Source organism: Mytilus californianus, unplaced genomic scaffold, assembly GCF_021869535.1.
Source record: "Mytilus californianus isolate M0D057914Y unplaced genomic scaffold, xbMytCali1.0.p SCAF_5, whole genome shotgun sequence".
NCBI lineage: Eukaryota > Metazoa > Mollusca > Bivalvia > Mytilida > Mytilidae > Mytilus > Mytilus californianus.
This window is the reverse complement of record NW_026262701.1, coordinates 4,843,777-4,863,650: the sequence shown is the minus strand read 5'-3', so window position 1 is coordinate 4,863,650 and position 19,874 is coordinate 4,843,777. Positions and strand designations below refer to the sequence as shown.

The following is a 19,874-nucleotide window of genomic DNA, read 5'->3' as shown; positions in this document are numbered from 1 at the left end:
TTTCGCCGTCACATGATTTTTATAATTGACCATCAAGAACGCGGGTATTTTAGTTCTATTTATGTTCCGGGGTGAATTTAAAATCATGTCACCGGGTATTTAAATTCAAATTCAAATATTTTATTGGATAAAGCACTTATGATAAATTGCGTAATCCAAGTGTACAACATACATGACATATACATCATGACAAATAATGTAAATTAAACAATGCACAACAAGAGAAAATTAATGTGATATATAAAAGTCTATTTTTTGTTGTTGTAAACTATATATAGTACTTCCATAACTTATGGTAGACCAACTGACACTGAGCGTTATTGTGAACTTCAAAAGCTTGTCTCAAATAATTACATATTTGTTTGGCATTAGCCAAATTATTTGGATTAAGTAAATAGATTACTGATTTTATATCATCATCTTTAATCAAATTTTGGAAAATATTAAACTTCTCTCGAAGGTTTTTATATAGGGGACAATATAAAAGGAAGTGCACTTCATCTTCTACTTTATCTCCGCAAGATTTGCAGAATCTTTCCGTTGCTCAAGTTTTTGGTGTACTGTTTCTCCCAATTTCAACGGCATGCAAGTGAATGTGCACTCTAATTTTTGTGAGAAGTGATCTCTCATATATTTTGGTATATCAAAACTTAGGTAAGCTTTTAAGTCAAATGATGAGCAAATTTTACAATAAAATCTTAGTTCACCTGTGTTATTAGATTTAATATGCTCAAGTTGATTTAATATCTTGCACTTATAAAAGTTTTTCAATGAATCCTCAAACGCAGTATATGATACCTGAAGTGAACCCAAATTAAGTAACTTTTTTAGCTTATATAATGATTGCAGCCAGCAAGAAATCTTCTGCGAATACAATGTTTTATCTTCTATGAATGCAGATCTTAATAGATCAAATTTTTTGTCGTTATCAACTTCAATGTCAGTTAGTCTAGCATAGTATTTCAACATTAATTTATATGATATTACTCCCCTAATAATGAATACTCAACAGAGATTTATTCAAGATTTGTGTTACTACCGATCATGTATAGTACGGTAATATGGATGCCTTCCTTTATCCACATCTCTATTTTGTCGGTGCTGATTTTTACTTAAACTAGCAAATTTTGCTGCAGAAATGCAGCTGAGCTTGTCGTCAATTAAATGACTAAAAATCATATGATTTTATCTTACAATAGAAAAACAAATACAAAAAAAAGTTTGTTTTTTTTCTAATTTCTCTGCATGTACGAGTAAAGCTCTATATATATATATATATATATATGATAATTTACTTTTATGCAAGCATTACAGTGAAATTATTTATCAGTAGCACGAAAACGAGTTCGGTGAACCAGACTTCAGTCTATTTTCTGAAAAAGCTTTTTGCTGGTATTTCATTTGGAAAGATCATGATAATTTAGTTTTCTACTTTTTTGTAAAATCCTTACAAAATACGAGAATTTTCACAAGCCTCGGACTTTGAAATAAGCACAGTGACTTAGTTTTTCAATGAGAAAAACGTATAGTCAGCAATAAAATAACCTAACAGATAAAAAAATCAAAATGATACAGTTTGATAAAGTAGAGCAGCGTGTCTCCCGGTGTTAGCTTATCAGAAGTATGTAGTTAAAACATGTCTACACGATGTTAATATCTAAAAGACTACAGTTTTTCGTGTTACTATTTACAATTCATTACACACATTACACACATTCATGTTTTGAAGTCCCCTGTCTGATCTTCATCAGCTTGATCGAAGAACATTATTCTTAGGGAAGTAGTTAAATTGAGCACTATTATATAACGATACCTCCACGAGCGAAATAGAAAAAAAAGTATGATCAATCTCCCTCTAAATATATTTCGCATCATTGCTATTTAAGATAAAGTCTTCCAATCACTTAAAGAATAAGAATATTGACTAATCCAATCAAATGCCCTTTATGTGCAACAGCAACATTATAACAAACATCACACTATGCTAGGTCAACCAACTTTGCATAATATTCCTTTTGGATAAATTGACAATTTGTTCCCAGTCTTAATATATGCATGCAACAATTTCCCCTTGACTTTAATCAATCACTATAATCAATGCGAATCAATCAACCAATCATTTATAATAATCATTACAGTTCACGTTTTCACAGCTTTTTCTTATTCTATACTTCGATGTTCTATAACATTGTGTCGTTCTGTTCACATTACTGGGCAATTATATATACCATGTAGAAGAGCGATTCATTCACCCCTTTTAACCCTTATAAATAAGAAGTTTTATAGCTAGCCAAACCTCTCACTTGTATGACAGTCGCATAAAATTACATTCATTTACATTGACAACAATATGTGAGCAAAACAAACAGGCATAATAGGTAAAAAATGTCAAAAATTGGGGTACAACAGTCAACATTGTGTTAAAATCTTAATAACTTCAAAAACAAATAACTATTTCAGCAAGAAAAACAAAATTTGCATAGCAAAGTACGTGAGCAAAAATTAAAGACAAGAATACAAAAAATGACCATAGAACAATAACACAATGGCGAGATGTATAAATACCGAGCCACGCCAAAAGTATATTACCAAAAATGAAATTAAAAACCCGACAATTTTCAAGATTTTATATGTAATGAGGAATTTAATAATTCTTCATAAAGAAATAATTTTTCTATGGGTACCGAGTCATGTTGGAATCCTTGGAAACACGGCTGTAGACCAGGAAGCAAAAAATGCTGGATGACCCTTTATATATCTGTGATATACCATATATTGATTTTAGATCTAATATTAGAGAATATGTTTTTAATATATTGAAAAATGAATGGAGTAAAAAAGAGGATAATAAATTACATGAAATTAAACCTAAATTAGGTAAACCTTTTAATAATTTTATGTGCAGAAAAGGTCAGTGTGTTATTTCTAGATGCCGTATTGGTCATACTAGAATAACACATGAGTATCTTCTAAAAAATAAAGATGAACCACAATGTATACCTTGCAACTGCACGTATACTATTGAACATGTTTTAATTAATTGTATTGACTTTGCTGATATTCGTAGGAAGCATTTCAATGTCAATAACATGTATGATTTATTTGATAGTGTTCCAGTTACAAATATTATTTCATTCTTAAAAGAAGTTGGAATATATTATAAAATGATTTTAATTTTTATCCCTTTATCTTACTAGTATTGAATTTTATTCGTAAATAAGCAATTTTGCTTTAGACTTAAGTTTTAGTATATTGAAGGACCTTTTGTCTGATTTTAAAAATATACCTAAAATTGTAAAAATATTTGAATAAGCTCTCGCCGCGATATAGCCTTTTTGCGCTAAGGCGGAAAGCAAACATCAATCAATCAACCTTTTACCAAAAATGGACTAAACAGTAAAGGTTAAAAATATTCAAAGATAAATAAAAAGAACACAATAACACGTAATTAAGATGATAAACAACATCAGTATCTAGAATCTATACTTCAAGATCATCATGTATTACTTGTGAAGTTGATACGGAATATTTATCAACAAAACATAGACAAATGAAATAAAAAAAGAATAGTATTTCAAAAGTTAAGTTCAGAAATGAAATGTAATTAAATACTGTGATTTTTATACTAACATATAACATATTAGTAGAATAGTCCCAGTAAAATAGTAATAGCTCGCAAATGAAATCAAAAGGAAAAGTATTTCAAGTCAAATAAAATCAATTAAAATAATAATTCAAAAAGTTTGAAAAGTAAATTAGTTACCGTACCAAATTAAAGCCAATGTAGTTGCTGTTAAAGAACTTGCATGGAATCAATGGATTCCTGCGAGCTGTATATAAGAGAAGGGTGGCAATCATTGTTACACTGCCGACTCATTTATACAGTGCTCACCCATTAACTATTGAAACAGCCAGATATTCAGAAAATCATATTGATAGATCTGAGCGCTACTGATTAAATTGTACAGCTGATAAAGTTTAGGATGAGCGTCATTTCTTAATCGAATGCCCATTTTATAATAATTTGAGAGATGAACTATTTCAGCATATTTCTAGCACTTGTCATAACTTTGTTGATTTAGATGAATCTTCCAAATTTATTTTTATATTTGTGTATATATGTCTCTGATAGGATATACACCCCATTTTGGAGTTCTAATGTAACAAGAGTTAAATCTGATTGATTTCTTGATTGTTGCTTAGATTCTATTCGCTTTCAAGGGGAGCTCCGAATAACGGAGATATCAACCCGAACATACATACATTGGCTTAAATGAGAAATAGAAATGTGAACCCCAAAGATATTGTTAATACACTAAATGTTCATTTTTCTTCCGTAGCTGAAAAACTTATTGGAAATAATACTTCAGATATGGATTTTTCTAAGCTACAAACTTTTACTAGTACAAAATTAAAGGAAACTGAAATTTTTAAATTAAAACTCATTTCTGTTGGAGAGGTGTGTTCACAACTAAAACACCTTAATATTAATAAATCCGCAGGTTTAGATGGAATTGGTCCAAAACTTTAAAGCTAAGTGCAGAGATAATATCGCCATCACTAACTTTTCTAATAAACAAACGTCGAATCGTTTTCCGCAAAAATTAAAACTTGCAAGAGTAACTGCTATACATAAAGGAGGACCAACAGATATTCCCTCCAATTATCGTCCAATTTCTATTTTAAATACCATATCTAAAGTTTTTGAGAGACATGTATGTACACAGTTATATGCATTCTTAAATAATAAAAAATTGTTACATATCGCTCAGTCTGGTTTCAGGCAAGGTCATTCATGTCAAACAGCGCTGACTAAGCTAATTGATGAATGGTTAAAATATTTAGACAATGGAGAAATAGTTGGTACTGTGTTTTTAGATTTCAGTAAGGCTTTTGACCTTATTAACCATGCCATACTTTTAGAAAAGTTAAAATTTTATCATATCGGAGAACATTCGATAGATTGGATAAAATCATATTTGTCTGAGAGACAACAAGAAGTTCAATACGCTAACATTAAATCTGATAAATCGTTTGTAAAATATGGAGTGCCTCAAGGTTCTATTTTAGGTCCTCTGTTATTTTTAATTTATATAAATGATTTACCACTTCATGTTAAACAATCCGACATGGATTTATATGCTGATGATTCAACATTGCATTTACATAATAAAAACATTAAAAAAATAAACAGCATATTGCAAAATGATTTAAATGCTATACAATCTTGGTGTAGCAATAACAGTATGAAATTAATGCACAAAAAACAAAGTGTATGAAATTGGGTTCAAAACAAAAACTTACACAACTATCAGAATTATGTATTACCGTCAATGAAACATGTATTGAAAATGTCCATTCTTTCAAATTACTTGGAATTGACATTGATGAAAATTTAAGCTGGGAGGACTCATGTTGATCGTATATGCAAGATTATCTCATCTAAAATATCACTTTTGTTTAAAATTAAAGTATATTTGCCTATACACACAAGACAACTATTTTATAATGCATATATTCTACCATATATAGACTATTGTAGTTCAGTTTGGGGCCGGAAATTTATTACAAAAAGATTCAGATAGAATCATAAAACTTCAAAAAAGAGTAGCAAGAATTATACTTGAATGCGATATTTCTGTTCCATCTAATTTTATGTTTTCATCTTTAAAATGGCTATCTTTTACAAAAAGAATAAAATACCAACAATCAATTCTAATGTATAAAATTGTAAATGGACTAACACCTGATTACTTAACAATGCTAAATATTAATGATGAGCAACACCACAACTTACGATCTGTCTCTAATAATGATCTATTTGTTCCAAGACCAAATACAAATTTTTATAAAAAATCTTTTCATTATTCTGCAACAAAGGTATGGAATAATTTACCACTCAAAATAAAAAAATGTCGAAATGTGGAATTATTTAAGAAACATTGTTATAATCATTTTTCTTGAAAATTCTATGCAAGTCGAATAATTTGTTTTCTTTCTTTTATTGTAAGAATAAGAAAATTTAATCAAAACTTTACCAATTATTGACATTTATTGCCATTTGTATGTTTGAATGATTGAATTGTGTATATACTAGTAATATATATTGTATTTTAATGTATGAATCGAATGTATGAATGTTAACTGTATACATGTATTTTGTTTGAGGGCCTCAATGAAAATTAGACTACTTCTTATTGAGTAACCCTCTTTAAATAAAGAATTTATTATTATTATTATAACGCCTTACGGCCGAAAGGACTAAATGAGGGTCTGTTGGGGGTGGGTTCCTTCATTTCTGCCGGTATTCTTTAATTTTTTATGCCATTTTTCTCTATTCTTTATACTTTTTGCCCATTATTCTCTATTCTTTATATTTTAGCACCTTATTATTCTCTATTTTTTATATTTTAGCTCCTCGTTATTCTCTATTCTTTATATTTTAGCACCACATTATTCTCTATTGTTTATATTTTAGCATCTCATTATTCTCTATTCTTTATTTTTTTGGTCCACTATTCTGTTACCCCCATCCACTTCCTAGCTCCTATATCGAATGGAATAGATTTAAAAAAAAAATTAAGTCGGGGTTTATAAGAAAATTACAAACATAAGCTCTGTAGATCTTTTTGCCGGCATTAATAACAATGACAACAAATATAATATTTCAACACATACAATATAAAGACATAAAACATACACGGAAGATTACATGATGAATAAATTAACATTATGGGTATTCTAGCCCCGATCAATGAATCAAATTGCTATAGGATTGCGAATTTTTCCCTGCTAGGTTCCACTTTGTGTGTCATATTGTAAATATTAATAATGTTTAAACAGAAACCCCGTGAAATAATGATACAGTACTTAAAATAAAAAAAAAATATTATTAAGGAAATAAAATAAGAAATTCTCTTTTACCCTTGAAACCACAGAATAAAAAAAAACAAAATCTGACCATGTTGGGCTATTCCAGATATAATCCATGATTTTCATGGTACTGTGAAGCACTCCATACCTTTTTAGACTACACTAACGGGTTGGGGTATTGATTTTAGATTCACCCACAAAAATGACAATAGTGCCCGGATGTCAACCATTAGCAACGAAAACAAGCAAGATGGCGGATTCGGAGAGTATGAGTTTGGACACAAGTAACGAAGCTGGGGACGACCCCCTGGTTGATCTAAACGATGAACAGCTTGACAAACTGATACAACAGAAAATGTAAACTTTTACACATCATTTTGATTACCAGATTAAGTGATGTGATACGAAATAACTAGTGATCAATCTGACATCAAATAGTAGACTAGACGTAGACGTTCAGATTTGTGCAATTTCTCGTATATTTCCAAAGTCAAAAAGACAACTTCAAACCTCCATAGGGGATTGCAAGGGCGAGATTACTTTATGCATTTCTCATGGAGAGGGGGTAGAAGATGTCTAATCCCGAATTTCTTGAAAAATTTACACTGAAAACAGTGAATCCTAAAGTCCTGAAAAAAATATCATTATTTACAGAGCTTCGATAAGGGTTATTATCAAATTCCCACTATTATAAAGTCTCAATCCTGAAAAAGGTCCTTACACCGTCACCATTGATGAGGGGGGGGCAGGACCTTTTTCGGGACGTCGGGATCTGGTGTTTTTAAGCTCGGGATTTCAGGATTGATCCTTTCGTGATCCGGGAATTCTTTCGAATTTTGGGATGTCAGGATTTTAATTTCTTTAATTTCGTAACCTCGGGATTTCATGTTTTTAAGCCTGGGGTTTCAGGATCAGGACCCCTCCTACCCCTCTCATTGATCATGTCATAAGCGTTTTAATCTAATATTGATGAAATATACTTTGGTTTTATAGTTCAAAGTTCTTTAGTTTCCAATTCCTATTTACACATTTTGCCAACTGATAATGATGTTTTTTGCTTTTGCCAAAGATTTATATAATGAGTTTTTGTTATTTTTTTTACAATTATCCATACCAAGAAGTTTGTTTATTTTCGTACAACTCTTTGGAAGTTGAATAGGCATCTTTTAAAATAAGAAATTGATTATCTAGATTTTCTAAGTAGTGCAAATATTTAAGCATTTCATCTAAGGAAAAATCCGGGATTAATCTTGTCGTAAGGGGATTTAAGTAACCCCAAATTTCATAACCATATAATAATATCGGCAAAATTGTGTGATCAAATACATGTTATGACATTTTGGGTCTTGCAAAGAATTCAAAAGTTACTAAATTTTATTAAGGCACAATGAGTATAGTTACAAGACATACAAACTTTTCACTTCATACTTCTACGACAACACCGCGTAGCATTGCGCAGACGCCTTATCCCCTCCTTTAACTATAGCTGATAAAAATCAGCTTTGGTTTCGGGAGGTGTTACCTTCTCAATTAAACAAGGACATCTAATACAATACACAAAGTATTTTTAAGTGTACAAGAATTATCATCTACTCATCTCTTCAGTATAATTACAGGATGCAATACATTATATATATAATTTGTCTCAAATTTAGCCCTACGATGTTAGATCTTCAAAACTAATACATCATGTAATACATTGTAGTTATATTTAAAAGAATGTCAGGGTGTTATTTATCAGCATATCATACAAGGTCGATGCCTCTGCTTGTGGACTGATAGTCCCAGAGGGTATCACCATCCCAGTAGCCAGTACTTTGGTACTGGCATGAAAATATGGATTTTGTGTTATTAAAATTTGCTGTTACAAAATTTTTGAAATTATTTAAAATTAAGGAATGTATCTCCCTATGCAAAGCTATGATTCCTTGTCCTGCTTTGTCTATACTTTTTTGTCCTTTTTGGTTTATAGCTCTTCATCCTTCTAATAAGCATAGGACTTTCAAATATTTTGGCCTCGAGCATCACTGAAGAGAGATTGATTGTCGAAATGCACATCTGGTGCAGAAAAATTGGTACCATTTATGTGATTATACACAAATTTGTGTCAGCCTTAGTCATCAGATTTAATGTCCAATTCTGACTGTAGATTCATCACGTACTTGTAAGTACTGAGCTTTCTTCATCTGGATATAATTCATAACTTAAGTCATTAATGAATACAATCATCAATCCTGTCAAAATGAAGAAGTATCATGAAGAAGTATCATGAAGAAGTATCACACCACTGAAATGTTTTTGTCATTGCTCATAATTTATATGTACATTCCTAAACAAAGATTTAATATTTTCAGGATTGAAAACCAAGTGTTACAAAATGAGACACAAATGTTTGAAAAGTATCTGAAGAAGAGTGAGCCAAAGGATTCAGGAGGAGCACTGGGTGGGATAGGAGCAGGGTTAACAGTATCGTCATCTAATCAAGATCTATCAAGAGGAATGAACAGAAAGAGGTCTAAGTCACGTGGTGCTAATTTGGACAAATCTCTCCGATTGACAACAGAGCAAAAATGTGATATTGCCCAGAAAGAATTAGATGATCTTAAAGAAGATATAGAAAAATACAGAGACAACTGTGAAAGAGTTATTGATAATTTTAGAGTAGGTGTTCAGTTAATGACTGAAGCTTATCTTTTTTAATCAGGATACATGAATTAAAGAAATCACTTCTAAAGAAGTTAACCAAATCTACAATAAAAAATACAGTTTTGTTTTTGCCCCCCCTTGATGGAGTCAAAAAGCGAGACTTTGGTATGCTGTTACTAGCGGCGGCAGCGTCTTCACCAATGTATTAGTTTGTGATTAGGTCAGTTTATGCGGAACCACTAATGGTAGGTCATTGATATCTGATATGCAGTTGTATTAGCTTTGGCACATCTCATTTCCATGGAGATAATTTGGCCACGCTCCTTCAGTCATGGTATATTAACTTTGAAACTTTTGCTTACTTTACATGTATTAGTTTGTGATTAGGTCTTTTTAAAGGGAACTACTAGTGGTATGTCTGACTAGGTCAGTGATATTTGGTATGTAGATGCATAAGCATAGGCACATCTCATTTCCGTGGAGATTATTTGGGGCCGCCCTTCAGTCATGGTCTATTGGATACCAAAGGGACATTCAAACTTACAAGTTGAAAACAAACTAACAACACCATGGCCAATCAAGAAAAAGACAAACAAACAGCAGTACACAAAACACAACATAAAAAACCAAAGAGTGAGCAACACAAACCCCACCAAAAACTGGTAACATGTTAGAGTTTGTGATTAGATCAGTGTTAGAGGAACCACTAATGTTAAGTCAATGATAGTTTGTTTGCAGTTGTATTAGCATTTACAAGTCTCTTTTCCATGGAGAGTATATGGCCCAAGCCCTCATCATGGATTATTGACTGAAACTTTTACATTGTTTACAAGTTAAAATTTTTGTTTAGGTAAATGTAAAGAACTACTTATGATAAGTCAATGAAATACTATTTGGTATTCAGTTTTATAAGCATCAGCATTTCTCATTTCTATGGTTATTTAGTCCTGCACCTTAAGTCATAGTTTATTCTCTTTGAATTTATTGCATTATTTACATGTTTAAATATTGTCATTTGGATGCAATATATGCATAATACATGTACTATCAAAATTACAAGAAGACAAGACATATCTCTGTGTCAACAGTTTATTACATGTATGTTCTTTTATCTGTCTGACTCAACACAGTCTTTTGGTTACTCTTCTTATTATAAAAATAACTGCATACATGAACTTGACATCCTTCTCTCCACTGTCTGAAGTATTATAATTATTACCATGGTAGTGTAATGTGGTTAGTGTTCAGAAAGCAAGTTAATACATTGTACATCAAACTACTCAAATTATATGTTGGTAGCAAAGACATTCTATGTTCACCAAAAACAAATTTTCTTTTTTCTTGTTTTAAAAAAAAAAATCTTTATCTTACCTGACTGACCAAATAATATGAATTTCAGCTGTTGAAAATATCTATGTAAATTTTCCTTTTAGCCATTGGATTCAGTTATTTAAACAAAACAAATACGTTTGTGGACTTTGCCAATATCAAAGTGTCTGTTCACATTTTAACATAACTTGTTTTCTTTCCAGGCTATAATGGAAGAATGTGAATTGACACTAAGTGAAACCAAGAAAGAAAGTTACGAATTTGAAAGAGACATTCTGAAAGGAGCAGTTAATCAGAGAACAGGCAAAGTTATTGCTGAAAAAGTTTCCAGACATTTTGAAAACAAAATCCTTTCCAGGGTGAGTAATGAACACATCAAGTCAACTCTCTGCATAAATTATTTAGTAGATATGACCATTGTATTTTTTATATGGTGGGAGAACATACATAATTCTGTTTAAACATCTAGTTTACAGTATTTTCTCCTTTAATAGTTTATAGAGAAATTAAAGTACAATTTAACCCTTAGACTGCTACGCGCGACTATTGTCGTTCAGATAAAGCAGTCCGCTACTGCTACGCGTGACTATTGTCGTTTCCGTTTCTCATTTGTTTGCACACTTCCCATGGAATGGGCGGAGTCAATATTTATGAGATTGCGGCAGTTTAGACTTGTATGGATTCTGATTGGTTAAAATTCGGCGTACTTTCGAGTTTCTCTTGACTTTAAATCAGGTATAAGCGATGAAACCGAAAGTGAAAAATTTAGATGAAAAAAGTAACAAAATGGCGGAAATTGTTTGGAGTGATGGCCAACACGTTCAGAAGTATTTCAATGATAACGATGTAACAGCGGCGGCCAATTTAAATGATTTGGACGAGAACAGAAGATATAATAGATGGAAATAGAAACATTCTAGCAAAACTGCGAACAGAAGACTTTTAAAGCGGGAACCACGGGGATTCTCCAGACGATGTTCGAAATGGATGACATGAAATAGGATTTGCGATGTTTATCATTGCGCCTTTCAACTGTGAATCAATATTGATCACTGACATCAATAGATTCAAACATTATGTTTGTCAAGATTATTTATTGACGAAATTTATATCAATAAACTTGTTGTTAAAACATATTTGTACATGGAAGTAAAAGTCGAAAGTCGGAAGGAAAATACCGGAAAATAGTTGCATAAAAAAAACGTTGGTCCGAGAAGAAACTTTTTTCTTTTGATAATCGCAATGGAACTAGTTCTTAAAAGAGATTTTTAACAATATTGGTTCAATTCTGAAGTCATGGATACCTTTGAAAAGTTTTTACATTGATGGATTCGTGTTAATAAAACAAATGACCAGAGTCTCACACAAAAATAAAATAAATAAAAAATACAGAATATAACAATACTTTTACATTTACAAAGATATTGCAATTGTAAGTAAACATGTTTATTTCATCAGTGATTAAAATTTTATTCAGCAATACACAAAAGTACAATAGAAATGAATGCAGCAGTCTAAGGCAGGGCTTCCAAAATTTCCTGACGACTGCCGGACATTTTTCAAAGAAATATTTTTGACGGTCAATGATCAGCTGGATACTTAAATGTAACTGAGAGGATGCACAAATTGATATATGTGTCTTAATAATTAGTAGTGTTATATGCAATAAAATTATTTATAACTGTTTTGTTTTCTTCATTCTAAAAATAAATAAAATATTATCCTCGGTATTGTGTCATTTTCTGTGTATCGTAATACAGTAACCATCGTTGCATCAATCAGCTTCAGTACCTGACTGTTCTCATGTTTTTTTTCTGTTTATATAATCTATCTTCTCTCTGTGAGTACTTAACAATTTGTAAATTAAGGCCATCTTATTTGAAACTGTTGATGTTGGCTTTAATTGCAGTACAACTTGATCATCAATACACGTGATACTTTTCTTTTTGTGTATTGATTACCTGACCACGTGACTTTTACAACTGATGCGGTATTTATAGATAACATTGAGGAGGCCCAATGAAGGATATTGTTTTAACCGTGTAAAATCTACTGAACAGTGATAACATTTTTCTTTGTACAATGATAAGTACAAAATTAAATGTTTTTGCGTAGCCAGATCAGTTGACTCGTCGATCATAATTCCCACGGCGGGACTTAACTTTACGTCGGACATCACCTCTTTCTCTATAACATCGGAAATTGTCTGAATAAATTCGGAGGAGGCATTGTTCTCTTGATATAATTTAGAAGTGATCATTTAACTTAGTTAAATCATTTATTGACTGAAATTTGTCCATTGGTAAGTTTTCTTTAGCAATAAAGTAAGCATTACGGAACAAGGTGCACATTGCGCCGTTGTCAGTCTTTTCATGAACTTTCTCAAATACTGATACAATTGGATTACTTTTGGAAGCTGTCTCTAATTTAAGAGCTTGAATGTGGTCATTGCTATTAGCATGCTCTACAACGGCTGACTTTCGAAAATTTGTCGAACCAGGCTTTACAAATTTATTTTTAAGTTTATGTTTTTGACAAATGTCACAAAACATGGCATTTAGCATACTGTCAAATCTTAACCATAAAAACAGTTGTAACCATTTATGAATAAAGCTTCTAGCATTTTTAGCAGATTTCGAATTTTGATCGGAATCGTCACGTTTACGTTTGCCCATGATGGCAGATTTGGAAAGTTCAATTTGAGACAAAGTCTTTATAACAGTCGGAGATTGTCATGATTGGATATTATTCTTTATGATTTTAATTATAAAAACAGTTTTTAATATGAAAACAAGAATAGAGAACGCCCCCCTTATTTATTGGACAACTCAGCTTGGTCTAGTTTTTCCTATATATTTTAGTAAATTTTCCCCTTGAGAGTACCCCAGTATTTAACACGATGTACAGTGTTAAATAAAATAATATATATCATACTTATTCATTTACAAATATCCTTATTTGAAGAATAACTTTTAAATATCAGGATACTTTTTAAAACTGAATGCTCATTTAAAATAATATCTATAAAGCTTAATTAAATAGGATGTTGTTCCATACACGCTTACATGTTTGACCTCGTTTACCTGATTACCTTTATGTACATTGTTATGCATCATTAATTCTATTGATAAAGACAAGCTAAGGACACCTCATCAAAGGTAACAAACCTGTAATCAGTGAATGATTTATGGCTTCAATATAACTTATTGAAGGGATAATTGTTTGACAGCTTGTTGTTATTTAAATAAAAGAAAACGTGTTTTTTCTACTTTTTATTGATGTACACAAGCTATAAAGACCAAGCCGTACATTTATGTACCCAGAGGATTAGACTAACTGAGACACTTCAAAGTATCTGAAATATGCTGCTTCTGTTTTATTAAACCCAATTATGGCCGAAATAGATTGCCACAATTATAAACTAAAATGCCCAAACGGACATGCCCAAAGCCCCAAACGGACATTTTTATCGATCGATAGTTGGTAAAAATTGAAATGACCGTTTCATGAAAATGCCTTGAATAACAAAATGTGGCACACCAATTCTATTTGACCGTTTGAGGCTGAGAGCAGCCGGTCTTTTTATGAAAGTTTCGGTCAAGTCCGGAATATATGACCGTTTTGGAAGCCCTGGTCTAAGGGTTAAAACATTAATATTTTTGGAAATGTTTTGAAATTCCATCATTTCCAATTCTCAGCACTGTTTCTTCTTTTGATGTGTAATATTCTGTTTAAATGGACAGATCATCAATTCAGAAATTGTGATGCATTGTGGGAATATGCAACAGTGTTTAGGATGTTTTTTTAATGGTATCAAAGTCATTTACTATGATACTGAGACTACACAACATAATTCATGGGTACAAAGTTATTCTGAATTTTATCTAAATATGTGCTGGAAATGTTTAAAAAATAATGTTCTTCTATTCTATTATTTGACAGTTCTGAACAATAACTCTCTCCAATATTTAGTGTTTGACTTTATTGTAAATAGTCTTAATTGTTTTGATCTATCATTGCAGGACACGTTAGTGGAAAAATTAAGACTAAAGAATTCACAGTTAAAAGTACAGAAAATGAAACTAGATCTTCAGTTCAAACAGGTACAGTATAAGTTTTTGTTTGTTCCTATGGCAATGGTCTATTTCTTTTATATAAAACTTATGATTATAAATATTAGAGTTGTCAATCAAGTGATACTCATTTCTAGCGTAAGTTTTGGAAGATTTCCATTTAGGTACACTGTGAAAAACATTTATCATCACTCTTCAATGACAATTTAAATCATTTACACAAACTAACAACAAAATTCTTTATTTGTAAATCACAGTGCCCAAAATGAGGTGATTAATTGCAATTGTTATTTTCAAACATAATATAAAAATAGAATAAAAAATAGATTAAGGTGGTACCAAACACCTTGACTAAAATTGATTTGGCTTGTTTAATTTTCATACAATTTTGACAAAATATTTACTTTGACCCTTTGAGAAAAATATAAAAATTTCAAAAAACTTGAACCACACACTTAATCGGAAAAATTTTATTGGACATATAGTAATTTGACAAACACTAAGTTTGATCATTGAGAAGCTTAACATTTCCTTAACAATAGAACGTGATTAAAACGTTGAGCTGATTTTTACAGAGTTATCGCCCTGTAGTGTTATGTACCACCTTAAACAAAGTATAACATGATTAGTTTTGATTTAATTGATTATACAACTACAAGTGTTCCTTATTTGAAGTAACACCAGGAAGAGTGGAAAAAAACACTAAAAATTCTTATTCATTAGAAAATTTCTTGACTACCAAGACGGGGATAATTACATTTCAAAGTCTCTGGATTATGTTATATCAGCTCTGTGGAAGCAAGGATTAAAGGACACTGATAGTTCCTCATTGAAAACTAACAGTATAGAAATCATAAAATATTTAAAAACACTTATTTTCTCCATCAGGCCTGTTTTGAGAAGACTTTGAAGAATAGAGAGTTGCTAATAATAATGTTTTAATAATGTCGAACTAAGTATTCTCTGGATGCATTTTTAAAAGGAAAATATAATACTGTATTGATGTTTTCACCTACTGTCCATTGAAAGTCTATCTGAATACAGCTTAAGAATACATAGAACAAGGCTTTTTAAGATGAAAATAAACCTTATCTTTTTAGAAAGAAGAAATGGGAGAGGCATTACATGAAGTTGACTTCCAGCAATTAAAGATTGAAAACGAACAGTATTTAGAAAAAATTGATGAGAAAAATACAGAACTCATGGATCTTAAACTGAAAGCCAGTAAATCATTACAAGTATTAAACTCATATAAAGTAAGTTTTCAATTTATTTAATCTTTCATTTAGAATAAATATTTTTAGAAGATATGAATGTAATTGAGCAAATGTACATGGGACTTCTTATAGATTATCTATGGTTCTGAAACCAGAGGCAGTTTCTTGGCTACAAATTCATCGAAGGACAATATCCCTGAAATGACTACAATGTATAGCCGTGTAACCACCATGAGTCGAAATACCATAGATAATCTGTTTATTGTTTCCTAGACAGTGTTGTTTTATGATGTCACTGTGTTCTCACTCTACTGGAATGAGAAGAACCATTCTCAGACGAGTTGCTTGAGAGATGAGAAGAACCATTCTCAGTCGAGTCGCTTGATATGGAAAGTTATCATATAGAAGGATCAAAGCAAAATTTAAGAAAAAAGTGATCAAACAAAATATATTCTAGTAAATAATAAAATAACAAAACATTGTTTCTACATATTCTCATTCAATTTTTACCATCTAATTATATATCCGTTAAACCTTTTCAGTTAAGAAAATAATATGTGACTGTCTTATCTTATGCATACTGACATTGATCTATTTAATCAATGATATTGCATACTTTAACGCTGATAAAGGGAAGGTAATTTAAATATAAAAAAGGGAGATGTGGTATGATTGCCAATGAGACAACTATCCACAAAAGTTCAAATGAAGTGGATGTAAGCAATTATAGGCAACCATACGGCCTTCAAGAATGACAAAAACCCATACCGTATAGTGGGCTATAAAAGGCTATAAAATTCATTATCATATAATTTGTATTTCAAGATATATATATGCACTTGTATAGATGTAACTTGAATATGGCTTTTAAAGTTGAAAAACATTTCTCATTCATGTTTTTTTAAATTTGATCATTTCAGAAAAAACTTCATACACTGACAATGGAATCAGAAAGATTGAAATCAGAAATATCATCACGGAATGAACTATTGACAAAGATAGATGCTGAAACTACAGTGGTAGAAGATGTATGTACAAATCTTAATCCACTGCTTATAATAGGATTAAAATGATATGTTTGGTATATGTCAGTGTGACAGCAACCCAAAAGTAAAAAAAACATCTAAAGGTCAAGAAACAGTCTCAACAATAGATGGGTGTCTATGCATTATGTCAAGCTCTAATTTACAAGTAGATTTGTTAAGCTAATGTTTTATAAACAACAAATGAAAGTATTAAAAGGTTTGCTAATATCTATTTTTATATTGAAAATGAAGAAAAAGTAAAAATTTATCAAAAAGTTAAAACATACAGCCAATATACAATACAAATAATAAGTACTAAAAAGGAAACATATTTAAATCAAAGAGGGTTAATTTCATTGAATGATAAAGGGAGATGTTTAATTGAATATACATTAATGATTTGATTGTATGATATATCTTTTGGTAGGAACGAGCCAAAGCTGAGAAAATAAATCGTAAACTTCGACAACAATTGACAGATTTCCGAGTGCCTGATGTGATGGATTATGTCACAGAAAAAGCTGATTTATATGAAATCCAGAGAAAAGTTAAAAATTGGGAAAGAAAAGTAGAAATTGCTGAGGTATGGAACTCAAATTAAGTAATTCTACTTTTTGTGCAACTCTAATACTTTCTCATAAAACATAACATTTGAAATAAACCCGATTGGTTCACCATCAAAGCTCACCCTATTGTGTTGATTAGTTATAGATGGGAATATTTTCATAACACATAATTATATCTGTAAAGGGATATTGCAATTTTTTTTGTGGTCCAGATCAATAAAAAGCATGCTCTTTTCAAACATGACTTCTTTCCAATTATAGAAAAAGAGAGGGACTATAACACTGGTTGCAATCATCTTCTCTATAAATAAATCTCAGCTTAGGAAGGTCATAGAGTGTAAATATTTGAAAATTTTACACCAATTTCATTTTTCATCTTCAAATTTTCCACAATTTACCTGAATTTTTCAGTAAAATACTCTAAATGCCTAGCTGCTTGATAATGTTATTAAGGTAAAAATATTTGTTTTCCTATTTACCCCTGTATATGAGTTACAGTGTTATAAATCAAATCAATGCTGCCCTGAATTTTTCGATATATACATACTACTTTTGACTATTTTCAATTCCAATGTTTGAAGATCTTTATTTTACAGATGGCACTTAAAACACATAAAAAGATGTGGACCAAAATGCAGATTGGGAGTGAGATGGCCAATCAACAATGGAGAATGATGGAACAGGTCATGTGATGACAATGGAGAACCAAGTCATGTGATAACAATGTAGAACCAAGTCATGTGATAACAATGAAAACAGTTTATTTACAAGTGTTGATCGATGAGACCTGTAATTTTCAATGGACAAAGAGAAATGTATGAATGAAAATATAAACTGTTTGAAATAAAAAAAACCTGAGTTAAAGATATGATGAATAGCTCATATTTTCCTGAGATTGTAATTACAGTTCTGAACCATTTTTTGATAAGTGCCTATAAGGGTACCTGTTCTATACAGGAAGCTACAGAAGTGCTTTTTCACTATTTCGGTTTTCAAAAATATATGCATAATGTCCTCTTTTCAAACATACGACTACTAAAGTAAGATTAAGTAAGGAAAATGTGTCAATGTGACTTCCTTCAACAATTTCTGAAAAAATAATATAAACTGGATTTGAAAACGAGGATATCTGTTCAAATGCTCATGAGATGCTAAATTAAATGCTAATGACATAAAATTAAAAAAAGTAAAAATATCCCTAAATAAAAAGTGTAACATATGTGGTATATCTTTATATGACAGAGAATTTTGTGATCAGGGGTCTTAATGAATCATATTACATTTTCCCATACAGATAAAGATTAGATAATGTTGGAGTTTTTTTACAGACACTCACCCACCAATATGATTAGGGTAATCTGTAGACATTTTACCTTTGTTTTAAATTTATAATGAATCATTATTATTGACTGTGATAAAAATAATATATAGGTACAAGTAAAAATAGGATTTCGTAAGAACAAATTTATAAACTTTGTCCGTAACCGTGAAAATGAATCTTGATAGTACTTTGTAAGTCCATTGACAGCTACAAAATTGATATATTAACAGGAAAATTTAACTGAAAAAAAAATATTTCTCTCTTCAGTGGAGCAAAAGAACACACGATTGAGAACTTCAGCAGGTAGAAATCTTTTTTCTTGAATTTTGAGTTTTGAAATATTTATTATTTTGAACTTTAAAAACAGTTATCTTCCTTATTACTTATAAATATTTAATTCTGAGAGAAATTGATTATGTATTTAGATATTTCTCTACCAGTTGTAAGTAATAAACAGTAAAATTATATTGTCTTTTGATCTTATAATGTTTTATCATTTAATTTATGTGAAAGTGTTTAGACAAAAAAACATTCCTGTATTCTGATATTTTATGATTGAATATTTTTATGCCTGTTGTCTGTGATAGCATTCTGTACATATACATTTGTTATGTAAATAAAATATGTAATATCTATGTGTCAGTGGTGATACTAATGCATCAGGATTATATTTGGAAGGTTTCTTAGACATTTGGTATTATGGTTTTACTTTATCTTTTATACAGACAGTTTGATCAGCAAGTGATGGGTTGATTTATAAGATCAATCGTTGAATAACACAATCTTGTGCTTAAAAAGGTTGATTAGCTCTTGTATAAAAGTTT

At 30.7% G+C, this 19,874-nt stretch overlaps 1 protein-coding gene across 1 annotated transcript; it reads left to right on the top strand.

Moving 5' to 3' along the window:
* The first annotated feature begins 7,095 nt into the window (after positions 1-7,095).
* Positions 7,096-19,685, top strand: LOC127702529 (coiled-coil domain-containing protein 113-like). Its single transcript, XM_052206769.1, has 8 exons — positions 7,096-7,230; positions 9,228-9,534; positions 11,052-11,207; positions 14,871-14,951; positions 16,022-16,177; positions 17,059-17,166; positions 17,591-17,746; positions 18,326-19,685. The coding sequence occupies exons 1-8, from the start codon at positions 7,124-7,126 to the stop codon at positions 18,419-18,421; spliced, it is 1,167 nt and encodes a 388-aa protein (XP_052062729.1). The 5' UTR covers positions 7,096-7,123; the 3' UTR covers positions 18,422-19,685.
* The last annotated feature ends 189 nt before the right edge of the window (positions 19,686-19,874 follow it).